Source organism: Neoarthrinium moseri, assembly GCF_022829205.1.
Source record: "Neoarthrinium moseri strain CBS 164.80 chromosome Unknown scaffold2_Wmoseri_CBS_16480, whole genome shotgun sequence".
Taxonomy (NCBI): Eukaryota; Fungi; Ascomycota; class Sordariomycetes; order Amphisphaeriales; family Apiosporaceae; genus Neoarthrinium; species Neoarthrinium moseri.
In genome coordinates, this window is record NW_026055116.1 from 1165012 (window position 1) to 1179715 (window position 14704).

The 14704-nt window shown below is 51.9% G+C and overlaps 4 protein-coding genes across 4 annotated transcripts; 3 read left to right on the forward strand and 1 right to left on the reverse strand.

The window, feature by feature from the left end:
- Positions 1 to 1537: 1537 nt before the first annotated feature.
- On the forward strand, positions 1538 to 2350 carry JN550_001109 (uncharacterized protein; the record flags this gene model as incomplete). Its single annotated transcript, XM_049309419.1, has 2 exons — positions 1538 to 1948; positions 2009 to 2350. The coding sequence occupies 2 exons, from the start codon at positions 1538 to 1540 to the stop codon at positions 2348 to 2350; spliced, it is 753 nt and encodes a 250-aa protein (XP_049177015.1).
- A 964-nt stretch (positions 2351 to 3314) lies between these two features.
- Positions 3315 to 4724, forward strand: JN550_001110 (uncharacterized protein; the record flags this gene model as incomplete). Its single annotated transcript, XM_049309430.1, has 5 exons — positions 3315 to 3540; positions 3598 to 3821; positions 3873 to 4120; positions 4178 to 4308; positions 4366 to 4724. 5 exons carry the CDS (start codon positions 3315 to 3317, stop codon positions 4722 to 4724), a joined length of 1188 nt encoding a protein of 395 aa, XP_049177016.1.
- A 2716-nt stretch (positions 4725 to 7440) lies between these two features.
- On the forward strand, positions 7441 to 7768 carry JN550_001111 (uncharacterized protein; the record flags this gene model as incomplete). The annotated part of the gene is made up of 2 exons (XM_049309441.1): positions 7441 to 7502; positions 7609 to 7768. 2 exons carry the CDS (start codon positions 7441 to 7443, stop codon positions 7766 to 7768), a joined length of 222 nt encoding a protein of 73 aa, XP_049177017.1.
- Positions 7769 to 8441: 673 nt separating this feature from the next.
- JN550_001112 (uncharacterized protein) lies at positions 8442 to 12349 on the reverse strand (the record flags this gene model as incomplete). Its single annotated transcript, XM_049309452.1, has 6 exons — positions 8442 to 10206; positions 10259 to 10327; positions 10380 to 10451; positions 10501 to 10526; positions 10677 to 11944; positions 12004 to 12349. 6 exons carry the CDS (start codon positions 12347 to 12349, stop codon positions 8442 to 8444), a joined length of 3546 nt encoding a protein of 1181 aa, XP_049177018.1.
- Between the last annotated feature and the right edge of the window lie 2355 nt (positions 12350 to 14704).

Below are 14704 nucleotides of genomic sequence, written 5' to 3' on the forward strand. Positions count from 1 at the left end.
ATGTCAAGTTCTGTTTCCAGGATAGCACGAGCAACGACCTCAGCTGCCAGGCAGGACGCAGGAGGTTGGTTAGTTTGGTTCGATGGATAGCTATTTGAAAGGCTTGATTGACACATTAGAGAAACCTATCCGGAAAGAACACGCAAGGTTTCTGTAGAGCCTAGCCTCGCCTCGTAGCGCAGGCTTGTGGGCTCTGGGCGCCGTCAGTGAGAGCTCCATTGAGATTTCACTTGGCTCAACCATAACTGCTCAGCCTTTCGCGAGCTCTTGGTGCAGCTTGGGAACTACCAAGTGGTACTCGCCTGGACGTAGGCTCTATAACGCGTGTGGGTAGGTTTTCGCCGTCAAGCCAATTGGTTCAAGTGTAGACTCAATCCGTGTCTAGATTGTAGAATCCTAGGAGGGTTTTCTCAGGTGCAGAGTCACCACCGAATACGGCATGATATCAAATCCTGGCCACGCAAAAGGGTAGATAGGCAACAAATCTGTACCAAGTCGCACCGTGCATTTGCCCGGCCACGAATCCAATACGTCCAACACGCACTAATACGGAAATTTAACTTTCAGCTTTCACTGCAAGGTGACCCGCGCCCCTCACCACTGCGTCCACTTATTCTCAATGTGGGAAATAGCAAAGACACTACTACCGCTGCCCAAAGCGGACCCTTAACCCACTTGAGAAGACCCTGACTTGCCGGACGCGAGAAGTGAAGGTCATGAGCCTCTCCCTTGATCAAAGCGTCGCGATCGATGGTCAGGCGGTGGCTATTGGATAAACACACCCCGGCTCTTTTGATCTTTACCGCGTACTTCGTAGATGTATCCATACCTCGGCAAGTCGGTAATCCCACCACCCTAGCCCAAGCACTGAATGTGGCCTACTGAAATGAGTTGATAGCCCTCTAGATTCCACCACCTCTCTCATTACCATAACGCAACCTAGAGAACCAAGAGATGTGGTATAGTTTACCATAAGTATGTTGATCAGAGCGTAGCCAAGTATCTTGAGGGAAGTCCGATTTTCTCTCAGTTAAAACCAGGCAACGACAGTACTTGTAGTACAGGCGGGTTCCAAGCTAATTACGAAAGACAACTGGGGTTCGACTCCACGATCCCCTCGGCGATGGCCCACGAACGGGCAGATGATCTCTGACTCTCCCGAGACGTGTCAACGTGCACGCTACTTCAGACTACTTGAAATAGTACGATCTGTTATTATCTGCAACATCGCAAAGTCCTCCAAGATCGAAACCTTGGTTGGGCTCACCCGGGGGTTTGGTGTGTAGTTATGGAGGAAGATCATTTACCAAAGACTCAATGCCAATTCTTGAGATGCTGTGGAATATCGGTTGTTCAATGGAGTCAGGCTGCAGCAGCTTTCCCCTCGTCCATTGACAGGGGGTTTAATTGATCAAAAGCAGGTGTTTCCCGCGGACCTGCTTCATTATCTTCCCCTCATACGCTCTCTATTTGCGTGTTTCGCAGACGAATATCAACCTTAGAATTATACACAACTACTAAAGTTGTATCATTAGCAATGTCGACCAAGCCAGCCATCGTCTTCGGGCCCGGTGCATGGCATTCGCCCGACTGCTTTCAACTTGTTCGTGATGAGCTAGAGAAACGTGGGTTTGAGACCGTGGGCGTTACTTACCCGACCGTGGGTGCCGAGCCTCCCACAAAGGGCATATCTGATGATGCTGCTGCTTTCCGAGGTGCGGTCGAGGAGCTGGTCGCGCAAGGAAAACAAGTTGTGTGTGTCGTTCACTCATATGGTGGTTTGGTAGGAGCCAATGCCGTCAAAGGCTTGGGATTCCAACAGCGGGCCAAAGAAGGCAAGGCCGGAGGAATCGTCATCTTCGTCTACCTGGCGGCCTTCGTTACGCCGCTTGGCTCGAGCATCTTGAGCATGCTAGGCGGAAACTGGCTTCCTTGGATGCGACCCGAGGTAAATTGCCTTGCCTAAGTTCTTCAGATCTCGATATGCAGGCTTACATATGTTGACTAGGGCAACTACGTATATGCTGATACACCAGCCGAGATTTTCTACCACGACGTCCCTGAGGAGATGCAGAAGAAGGCAGTGGCGGGTCTACCGCACCAAGCTATCAGATCATTCACCGATCCGGTGGACTACGAGCCGTGGCACGAAATTGAATGCATGTACTTCTTCTGCGAAGGAGACAAGGCAATCCCAATCGCCGTCCAAGAGAACATGGCCAAAATGCTGCCTGGACAAACTCACTTCCGCACAACGGCATCTCACTCGCCTTTCCTCTCGCAGGTGGATGAGACGGTCAAGGGATTGGAGTTGGCAGCCAAAGTGGGCCAGGAGAAGGCCGGCACCTGAGCTTTAGAGATGCAATTCTGTAAGCTGTAGTAAATCATGAGGTCTAGGACTGAACTTGATGTTGGAAACCAGCCGTATCAATGGTATAATTGACTCCGATTATGTAATTCTTCATTTTAATGGTTGAATTACGGTCAGTTCTGTCGTCAGTATAGCTGGAAGGCCAAGTAGACCCGGGGGGCAGATAATCCACATGGCGGATGTAGTACATAGAACGCGGTCCTCTTGCCGGAACAGGGGTCGGTCATAATTTGACTTGCTAAATGCCCGGCCGGCAAGACGGCTCCATGACTCCACCTATACCTCTGTGCATCGTGGTTCACGAGTCAGTCACCTTGCTCAGCCGCACGGCCAAGTAACATAGTCGTTTTACTAAGTGAAGCGTCAGCTGTAAATCGTAACTCACATACGGTATCATACGCCATGGTAATTCCGGGGAGGCTCATAGAGTTCTCACTTGCATTATTGACCCACTGTCATGTCCTTACCCCTACCCACCACACTGGTACTTGCGCACTCCCATCCGAGATGCTATGGTCTCTCCCGGCGGAACGTGATCTGTGATTGCTGTTGTAGATCCTAGAATATTTTTCGTATGCAGACAAGCAGGCAATATCTTGACTTTTCCTTGTGAGCGCCAAGCGGTTACAGGCCCTTGTCCTTAAGGTCGACTGATGTATCTATCAAATGATTATATCTTGCAGGCCCGAGATCACCAGATGGCACCTTGAGGCTCCCGAAGGAATGGTAGCGATCTGATCAAGGTCGAACAAAGACCCATAGACGGAGATCAGTGCGGCTCACTCTACCCCTGAGTCCAGGAAAAGCTTCGGTGCCCCAGTCCGAGATCCATTTTTCACTCAACAGCTGCCCATGACCACATATCGTTAAAATACGGCGATTCGAAAGTCGCACTGACAAAGGAGCCAGGACCGGCGAAAACAGCCAAAGATAGTTCGACGCGATGTCAACACTACCAGATCCTCCCGCCGACATCGACCTTAGCGAAACAAAGGTTCCAGAACTGGTCTCGGTATTTGTGGTCACCTGGGTGCTTGGAGTGTTATGCGTGGGCCTGCGTGTCTTTGTCCGTCTGGTTGTGCGCCGCAACAAGCTGTGGTGGGATGACTGGCTGGTGATGGCTTCGTTGATTTGGTCCGGCGCCTTCATGTTTGATGTTACCTGCTACAGTAAGCATCCCTTAAGAGCTTTGAAAGAGAGAGGCGAACTTAACACAGAGCCCAAAGTGGTACCTCAGGGACTCGGGAAACACATATGGGTTGCCCCCGCCGATGCCTTGAAATCATATTTCTTGGGTCTATTCATCGCAGAGTGGACTTATACGCTCAGTCTTGTTCTCGTAAAGTGTTCTATACTTGCATTTTACTGGCGGATATTCAGCGCCGAGCCGAAAACTCGCCTGTTCATCTATATAATGGCCGGTATGGTACTATCTTGGGGAATTGCAGTTGTGAGTTGATCATGAGTAAGCTTCTATGAAGCTGTGCTGATAAATTGTCAGATTTTAGTCACGATCTTCCAGTGTCTGCCGGTAAATGCATTCTGGATGCGTTATGATCTTGTCAACCCGATGCAAGCTTCCGAGTACACCTGCGGAGTGGGGGTCAAGGAATTCTTCATAGGCAACGCGATCCCGAACATTCTCACAGATTTCCTGATGATATTGGTACCGTTGCCTTCCATTTATAGGCTTTACCTCCCCCGGAGCCAGAAATACGCTATCATGGGAATCTTTGTGGTCGGATTATTGTAGGTTGCCTGACGAGAAATGATGACGAACGGAACGCTGATTTAACGGCCTGGTAGCGTCACCGCGGTGTCTATCGTTCGACTTCAGTATGTGCTCGCACTTGACTTGACGGCTATCGACGCAACCTGGAACTGGTCCGACGAGATGATGTGGACGGGTGTGGAAACCAATGTAGCCACAATTTGCGGTAAGACTTGGATGTCCAATAATTTTCTACTAGAGCTAATTCTAATGCCCAACGTAGCCTGCCTCCCAAATCTCAAACCCCTCTTCAACCTCATCATGTTCGGGTCATGGAATCACAGCACAGTGCGCTCGACCAACCCCGACGGCACACCACGAAACGGACCAGCCATATCACTGCCTGACAGGAAATGGCCCAGTAGTCTGCGACTCAACCCACAAGAGCATGGGAGTAGCAAGGCATTTGTGACCGCCCAAGGAAAGGATGACAAGCGGCCCTTTTCGGTCCTGACCGACAACGAATCGAATACATGGCGAGAGCAGGACAGTGACTTGGAGTTAACGGGTGGCAGCCTGAGGCAGGGTGGAGCTTCGGGCGTCGTGGTCACAACACAAGTAAATATACATAATTCGAAGTAGAGGACTATAACATTTGCTCGAAGGTCCTAGTACAGAACTTACAGTAGAGTTCCTTTTCAAATAAAGAATAGAACATGCCGATTTTCGCGGAATGTAGGACACAACTATTAGTAGCTCACTATCAAGCATTTACGACGATAAGGACTAGAAAAATCAGGATCTCTTCCGCGAGCACATGGATAAACTGGTAACCGGGGCCTTCTGGGCAGAAGAGCGAAGGACCACCCCTTTAGTGGTCGCGTAACGGGCGCCGCCTCATCCTACAATACGGAGCACCGCCGGTCTATGCTGTTACGGTGGAACCCACTCGACCGTTTCCGTCGTCCTGAACCCGTGCCGCAGCGGCCATTGGTACTTTGTGTGTCTAATATCCTTGGCTCGTTGTCCTCATACCTTACCTATTCTCTTTTTAGCTTTATGTTACGGTACTGCGTAACTATTCTAATCTGTCATGATTGAAGCTTTTATTTTATGACGCGTTTACTCATACTATACACTTAAGCTATTCTTCATTGTCATATTTTTGCTACTAAGTAAGACATGTCAATGTTAAGGCGGTAGAAGCCACCAATCGTCCGTCTGCTCCCTTGCTTCGGATAAACTGCACGAAGCACGCGCCAACAAGTATACAGCCTATGCAGAACAATAACAACTCAATCAAGCTCTTAACACGGCTGAAAGTGCTGAAGATCTCGCTCAACTGAAACGAACGTTTCGCTGCTGTATATCCATACTGCAGCCGCTGGGAAGTGACAACGCTCTCCCAAGTATATAATCACAAAGTGGCTCACGTCCTCACTAGGATGTCCGCACGTTACGGTCCCACTCGGACAGCTCGACTATAACGGGCGGCCCTTTGGCTTGTGCATCATAGGGAGAGAGCATGAAGAGGCTGCGTTCATGACTGCCTATGAGAGTGTCTCGCAGCCACGGTCCGTCCTGTCATTTGAAATTCTCGGGACATAGTGCAGAATATGTTTTACACAGGGGTATAATTTCCGAACTGCGAAGCGCATGAACGTTGACTTTTTATTCACAATGATGAACACTTATTCCTCGTATGTTGAAGGACACTTGGAGGTGCACATATAGTGGCTAGGGTATATGGATCACAATGACCTGGATCTGCTTTCTCTCCATATGGCTAAGCGTGACTTGATAATGTAATCTTGCCAGGCTACATTCCATGCTGCATGGGAGTTCTCACTATACTTTGGATCTCGATCAAAAGGTCATATAGCATATAGCCTGTGGTCAATAGGTGCCAGGCAACAGTGGAATGGCTGCCACGTGGTACTGCTACGACTGACGGTCACAATTGCTGCAAGGACGAATTGGCTAACTGCTGGTCCTGATAGAAGGGAGTAGTAATCCACAGCGGTTTTACGGAAGGGCCGACGTATTGCAGAACGTAGAGACAGAAAAGGGTGTAGATATGCAGAGCTTCCCCATCATGGCATTAGGCCAAATGCGTGAACCAATCATAACGATGGCTGCATATCCCGCATAACAAATTATAGCAAGAACAGCCTCATAATCAAAAGGGGGCCTGATCGAGAGCGCAATAGATTGACATAGCCACTTGGTGACGATGTCTCCTTTGGCTGCTTGGGCTCTACAGTGAGACGTCATAAATTAGAGTGCAATGTCGAAGTGGGCGCTGGAAAACTCTGGGTTATCTCGGCCAATAGTCAAAATACTAACAGGAGGAAACGCAATCTGGCTGTGGTGCAGGTTCAACCTTCCACATCCCTGCAAGGAACGGTCAAAGTACCTTGAGTACCTGGGCATATGCCCTCAACTAGAGATCAAGTTGTAAGTTCGGACGGCTATTGCAGCGAGTTGGCAATACCTCGAAGCACGCGGAACGATGCTACGAGTTACGCAGTGAGCAGAGGCAGAGAGATAAGGGAAGGCGTGTGCAGCCTGTTCCGTAGTGCCTACATCTTCGTCGGGCATGATGCCTGCGCATGATAACTATGGCCAGGCCCGCGTAGCTTCGAACCCCCAATCCCAGCATCCGATAGACTTCCTGATCTGCCCGCTAGCTGGAAGGCATCGTCCAATCACCGAGCTCCAGTTTCCGAGAACCCCAACAAACTACACGCTTCCCCGCCATGAGCTACTCCAATTCGAGCCATGTCGCGTGCCGCCTTACTGGTCTGGGCACTAGCAGCGCCCTTGGACGCCCCAGGACGCCCCAGCTGTTCACCGTATGTGCAACCTTGGTGACGAGCCGGAGGCAAAAAGGTCGCCCAAAGATGCCTTACCTACGCGTGCCACGCCGCCCTGAGGACCCTTGGGGAGGAGGAGGACGACCCGGGTGTCTGGGGTTGGTTCGTCTGCCGGCAGGGAGGAACGTGCGACGAGTCTAATCGTCCGACAATTGTATGACATAAAGCGCAGGAGCTATCTGGTCAACAGACCCTTTATAATACCATCATCGACCCATTTCCGAATCCAGGCCCCTCTCGTCTCCTACCCACAGACCTGCTACAGCATCTCCCTATTCCCCATTTCAAGAGTTGAAACTTTTGTTTGTGTGTCTCAGATCAGAGAACATTCAAAAATCTGTGTCCAAGTCAAAAGTCGGTGTGGAGGGTAGTCGACCAGTCTGGTCCTCAAGATAGCGTCTTCACGAACCGACAGCAGTACCACTCCAGGCTCCTCACAGAGCTCGTCCGCCCAGATTACATATATCGGCAGTTCGCGCAAAATGGATCACGTCAGACCCAATGTTGGAGGAGGTGCAGGAGGACAGCCGCTGCGTCCGGTGGTGTGAGTGATGCATTCCTCTCGCCTTTTCCACTGGCGGTGCCACGTCGTGTGCCTGCCAACAGCAGTATTGACTGGGGCCGAGTGCTGACCGCCCACTGATGTATAGTCGTCATCGCGGCCTTGCCGTCCTCGCCCTTGCGACCACCGCCGTCGTGGCCGGCGTGCAGTACAAGAAACGGTCGATGCAGCGGAACGAGCAGGCGCAGAAGAACTCGGGCGGGTCGAATTACTACGTCAGCGTCGACCGCAGCGGCGGTGGTATTTGAAGCAACCCACTGCCGACTAGCAGGGCAGGGGAGAGAGATCCGGGAGCAACCATGATCACTGGCCGAGACTGTCACTTCAGCACACGATATAGAGTTGTCGACTGAAAGTTCATGGATGATATTGATTTGCAAAGTTGCTTGATCATTGCTACGTTTTGTCCCAGATGGTCGTGCCGGATGCTTCATGGACATACAACCATGGCAACAAGGGAAAGAATTAGACATGGCTGGGCATCAATTCAATATGATGTGGTGGGCAGCGTGCTTCATGCCGGCCATCTGTAATCCGTCAGTGGGATTACCAGTCGTTCTCTATTCACGATCAGGCAAGCCAGAGGTATAGATTCCCAATTTTGGGTGACACATAGAATCTGGTACTGGCGGCGCAAATATCTTTGTTGCTTAGATAGCCGAAACAAATCTTCTGCAGAGCCATACCCATATTCAGACACGGCCATCACATCGTCAAAATATGCGACACGTATTGGTAAACCATCTCAAGATTATCAGCCTCCCGTGCTCACAAAGCATATGCATCGCCCTCGAATCGCAACGCAATGTACAAATGTCAAGATGCTCCCGGAACGCCTTACTAGTGCACACATCAAGCAGTGGTATATCGCACAGCTGCAATGATAAAAAATCCGCCTAAGCCAGCCGAGATCGCAATGCATTAAAACGAGCTGCCCCTCCTTCGCTGACGGCGCGCCTCCTTACCGCCGTCGCTGTCCTCGGACCAAGGGACAGCCTTCTCCTTCCCCTTGCCCTTGCCCTGGTCGCGTTGCTTTGTACTGGTGAGCGGTGCGATAGGTTGGTCCTCCTTGGCACTCTCAGGTCGACTGCGCACCCTTGGGGTGGTGGGTCGGCTCCTTCCATCCTTTGGCTTCTTGTAAACTGGCCGCCTCCTGTCATTACCGGCGACTTCAATGGCAACGCCAGCTCTTCCTTTCCAGCTCCCGTCATCGCCCGAATTTTGTGCCGTAGGGACGCCACTGCGCATGGTACGCATCTCCCGGACGACATCCGCGAAGCTCTCTTCCAGCGTCTTCATACGGGCCAAGACCAGTCGGCTCATGCGCTCCGAAGTCTCACGTTCCTGGGAATTCCGGTTCAGCCCCTTAAGCTGGCCCGTTGCCCAAGCCATCTGCGTAGCGAATGAGGCTGGGACCCCATTGAATTCGACGTTGGTATCAAGTATGTCCGAGTTCAAGTCGACGTCAATTGATGGAATGTGACTGCGTCTAGTATCAGGAGCACTCAGCATCGCCGGACGGTCTGGTGCCGTCTTCGCCGGGATCGGGCGGGGTCTGGAGGGTGGCTGGATGTAGATAGATTTGCGTGGTGAACGTGTGCCGCCCGGAGTTACTGCAGGGGTCTGACGGTTGGATCTAGGTCGCGAACGCCGCCCAGCTGGCTGTTCCTCCGAGTCGACCTCAGTGGTTGCGCCAAGGCCACGTCTGGCTTCCTGGGGCGCGTACAGAATGGTGTTGGTCGAAAGTGTGCGACTATGCAAGCCCTGGCGGCGTGCCGGAGCTGCCCGAGGCGAGGCATTGGCGGTCGAAGGCTTTGATGAGTGCATGGAGCTATAGGAAGCGGGTGCCAGAACACCGAAGCGGGTGGCTACTGGCGTGGTAAAGTAATCTTCCTCTTCTTCCTCGTCTTGGCGGGATTTCGGAGCTCTTTGATCCTCGGTGGCAACTTCGTCTTCGTCCTCATCGTTGGTCACAAGTTCATCATCACCATCAGCATCCGTCTGGTCCTTATCCTCCGTGTGCTGGTCCTGGGGAGTTGCGTCAAACCTGAAATTAGCGAGTGGATGACCGCTATTGGATATAAGATCTGCAGGGTCGCTAGCGGCTGACCTGACATCTGATATTGTCCTAAATCTCCGCGTGAATCTGCTGTTACCGCTTCGTCGGCTGTCCATGGTCGGCCAATGGGACAAGGGCTCCCCAGCTTGATCGCTCTGATCCATCCAGTTCCGGATTGCCGTCTGCGATTTTCTTCTCTCCTGCCTCCGTTGTTGTCTCAGGGTGCTTGCATCTGGAGCGCGGAGGAACACCTCTGCCAATGCCTGATCTTTCTGCTGGCCGACGACGGAGCCTTCGTGCATGCGAATATTGGGACTGTACAAAGCGGTACGGCTGGCTGGATCAGCGAATGAGATGAGTCGCCCTCGACTTCGTCCGTGATTCTCGACCAGATCCGTCGGCTCGTAAATACTTGAAGCCAAGAAGTATTTCTCGTAGAAGTAGATGCAAAAAAGCAACGGCCAGTGTGTAAGCTTGATGACAGTTCGGTTCAACCGCACGAATTCCCGCATGGGCATGACGTATCGCAAGGGCGTCAACATCCAAGCAATGATGTTCCCAGGCGCTACGTAGCTAAAAAGGGCGTCATTCTTTACCATTGATATGGTGTTGATTGCAAACAGAAATCTGTTGCAGAATTAGTATGCGGCGCTTCCCAATTTGTAGCATAGGGCCTTACTGGTGCTCTTCGTTCGCGTTCGAGGCGATTGCCATGAAAGAATTGGTCAAAACCGTAATGAGGATAGTCCTTCGAGATGTTAGCCCCAACCGCAGTGGCCAGGTCAAGGGAAGCTACTTACACAACCACGAAATGACAAATGATAAGGAATATTACCAACAGAAACCGGCCTAGGAAGTTATACTCGGGCCATCTACAAGAAAACGTCAGTAATTATCTAAAATCAGTCAACGTGTACTTACACGTCCCAGGCAGCCGGTGTGAATCCCTGCGAAAATGATTCATTAGCTTCGTCTCTTAAGATTCATAGGCGAACTTTATAGGGCTTGTTGATTTTCACGGAACATCTATCCCGTCGGTATAGTCGACAATACCAGGAAAAAGAACGCAAACAAGAAGCTATGCTTTCAACACTCACCATCAGAATCTGGAATATCTTGTAGGCGACCTCCCCAGCGTCATTGTTATTCCTTGACAGGGTGAAGAAAACGAAGAACCCAGAGCAGCTGATGAGGATGAGGATGAAGACAGCTGCAAGATCCACCGCCATAAGTCGAAAAGCGATGAGGAGCTGGGAGAAGTACTGGTAGTGATCGAGCACACTGAAGATACGGGGCAAAAGCAATATCGCATTTGCTGCCAATACATCATATGCCATATCATTCCAGCTCTTGGCCTCCACCAGGAACACCCCATATATTCTCATGCAGTAGTACACAACAAGCATGAGCAGGATTCCTATGTCAAAGAGGTTCCAGAAACTCATGATGTAAAGTGAGAAGCCTTGCTCATTGAAACCGACAACCTCATCAAGCATAAACCCGGCACTCCAGAACCAAAATACAAGTTCCAAGGAAGTGATGCGATTTGACCGCTGGGCGAGTACAGCAAGAAACAAGCAGATCAGGATGAACAAGGAGCATGTCGACAAGAACTGCCGATAGCGTGGAACACGCAGGCGCGACAGCTTCAAGGGAGATGCGTTCCGCGGATTGTATAGCGTTACAGACCGCTTGATAGGCACCGCATGAAGCGGCAGGCTGCCATTGTCTTCCTTCACGCTCTCCGTTTCGAAGCGAAGCAATGGCGTTCGGGAATCGGCTGGTCCGTGGCCCGGAGACTTGGGGCTGTTGTCCTGCGGCGTTGTAGGCTTACGATGGAGGTAATCGGCCGCAGAGTAGAAGCTGATGGCACCATTCCAGATAGCTTCCAACTGCTGCACCACCAGGGGATGGGCTAGAAAATGCTTGGCCGAGGCGCGAATGGCAACCTCTAGCGTAGAAGTTCTTGCAGCGGGCTGTCTATTGGCAGGCCGAAATCCGTTCTGGGCCTCAGGCAATCCTTGCAGTGGGTAGAAGTCGTACGATAAGGCGTCAATGAGCTCTCTTGTGCCGTACTCCTTCAAAAGCTTGAGGGCGAGCAGTTCACAAACTTTGGCCCGTGTATTGCTGGTGCCTGCATTGCCCGGGTACAACTGGCCCTCTCTCCCAAATTGCAGGCAGTTGGCCATCAGAGCATACAGGGTAGCCCGACTGAAGTGCTGGGTCCGAATCTGCTGCTGCATAGGTTTCACCAGGAACTGCGAAACCTGGGGAGACCGCAGCTGATCCCATGTGAGGCTCGTTTCGGTTCGGGTTTGTACGATGATGCGTATAGAGTGCACGATGCTGTAGACTGGCAACGAGTCTGCGTTCACGGTTAGCAGCCAGCGCGATTGATAGCCCCACGACGCGCCCTGTATTTACCTAAATAGCTCGCAGAGAACAATGGCATTGTGGTGGCCGAGCTCCTGCGTCCGTCCCTGTCGCGCATGCCCCCATCGGGCCTGTATTGCGTGAACCTGGAGAGGTCTGCACCATCGTCCTGCTCGTCCTCGTCGTGCGTAACCTCGTCTTCGTCGTCCTCGGCCTCGGTGAAGTCGGCAGTGGCATGGCGAGGCCCCAGATAGTCGCGGCGGGTCGCGGGGCCTGGAGAAGGCGTGTTGGGGTTCGAATGGAACATGGACGAGTCGAGGCGGCGTCTGCTGTTGTCGTTGTCTGTCTTCCTGGGCGGCAGCAGCGAAGACAACATCTCCCTCGCGCGAGTCGTCATTGCGAACTCAGTCCCCGGCCCCTAGGACTCGGCGAGAAAAGTTATAAGAGCATTAGGGACCCGACGGACTCGCTGTGCGTGCTGCAGGAGACGGCGCGACGAGGCGACCGCGAACTGCGGAAGCTAGAGAATACAATAACACGGAGCTGGCACTAATAAAAAAAGATCGGGGTGACGACCATGGGTGTCCTCGCTAGCAGCCACGGCCATAGCACCTGCGGCCCGCTAAATGACGGAAAACACAGGGATCAGCTGCCGCTGAGTGGACCGCTGAGGCAGCCCATGCACCCCGAAATATGGGGGCTTCATGCACGACTGACCACCCGCAGCGTCCTGGCCATGACCAGCATGCCGTGGCCCGCAGCAATCCCCAACGTCGTCAGCATAGCGAGATTGCATGCTCTTATGAGGGCCTGCCACCCTCGTATGACAAGGCCCATCGCGATGGCGGGCTTCGCAACGGTCGTGTAGACTCCTGGGCTTGAGGGACGAGAAACAAACCTCACCATGGATGTCAGCCCGACCGCGGTATATCCCTTGGGTCTTAGCCAAGTCTATTATTTGACACATTCAAACCTCTAGTCAAATTGGTTTATCGGGCCTTTGAGTGGTCAAATTACAATGGCAGAACCCGCTTGCCGAAACTCTATCGACTTTGATCACTGTCCAACCCACACATCGGATGCGAGTGTCTTGTCCTAGTCACGACGTTGAATTGTGGTAGTGAACACCAAATTCGACTTATCGTCACACCGCTCCCCTCCTCTTCACCGGCTGGGCTGCCTGTGTATGTGTATAGACTCAAGGTTCGTTTCACCTGAACATGGGCAGAGTCGATGGCACGCTGTGAAGACAGCAGCCGGCATCGAATAATCATGCGGCCAAGCCGTCACCAAATGCAAACTCGCCTGCGATTTTGCTAAGTTAGGGGCTTTGCTATCTTTGATTGGCAAGCCGGAGCTTTTCCTGAGAAACGACAGATCTTGGGCACTCGATCTAGATCCCCCACACTTTGGCTTTATCAATTCTCGGGGAGGGTGGCCATCTAAACCTGGAGTCAATGACACTACCCTCGTTCCATCATGGCGCTCAACGCTGCACCTGATGCAGGATCGCCCAACCAACCCCCTGTATACCGAGCCGAGCTTCACAATGCTATCCCCATCATAGTAACGGTTGGACGTGGATTGTGTACGGCGCAGTCCATCGATCAAAGTGATGCCGTCGTGAGACTTGACGTTCCCAGGGGGCCACAGACCATGGCACCAAGAAACGTGATTGCTTCATGATGTGTGCCACAGCATAACGGCGCCAGTCACACCGCCAATCCTCGGTGTGGAGGGCATGTACTTGCAGATCGATGCTGGCAGGTCTCGGTTGCATTTGACCAATCGTCCCCAGCCCATCTTGCATCTTATCTACGTCCGGCATGCCTCATATGGCTGTCGGCCCACAACACCTTGTCTCGCTAGTCTTGCTTGCTGAATGCGATTATATGACCTTGTGAACACATGACAATCCCACACCTTGCCTCGCCTTTAGCGCGTGTAGGCAGTTCTCGCTCTTCATTTGCAGCAGAGGCGCTATTGACTTTGGCCAGCCCATCGGATTGGCGTGATGATGGTCGGCCGGTCGGGAGCTGTGCCGGCCACCCCACTAGAAGCAAAGCCTTGGGAACCTACTATGGTAGATGGACGGTACGACCAAGATAACTAAATCGTCCAAGCGACCCCAGAAACTTAGCAGCGAACGGGAAAAGGCATCCATAAGTACATAGGTAGGACATGCGGATGGACGCGTTTTCCCACGCCGCTTTCAACGTAGTAAGCATTGGACCACATCCTAACAGCTAGAAAGCCGGCTCGCATCCTCCAGGCGTCGTCGGAATATGCATGGGTAGTCCATATCTATTCAAGGTCATTTATATCGTTATTCATGCTTGCCATAGCTCGCCCGCTTGAAGAAGTAGTGGCTTTGAATTTGAAGAGTTCCCGCACTAGCATTTCAGTTGTGTGAGTTGTTCTGCAAAAGATCTAGTCGTAAAGTACTGTTTACAACCCAGGTATTTCCAACAGAACTAGCCGTGCAACGCCTGTTCGTTATGACCTTGATATACATTCTACTCCGACCGGTGAAATCCTCTGCAGTTTGGAGCGCTGAGGTTGGTTGTACATTTCGTCATCTATGGATAAGAAAGAGTAGGAACCCCGGCAGGCCAGTAGAGAACCGTCAACAGTAACAATATGCCAATGCCTCCTCCACCACATCGTTATCGATAAGCTTGATAGTCAGCGAATGACGCCACGGAGAGAAGGATTCACATTGGCGATCATGCACCATATATGCAAGAAAACG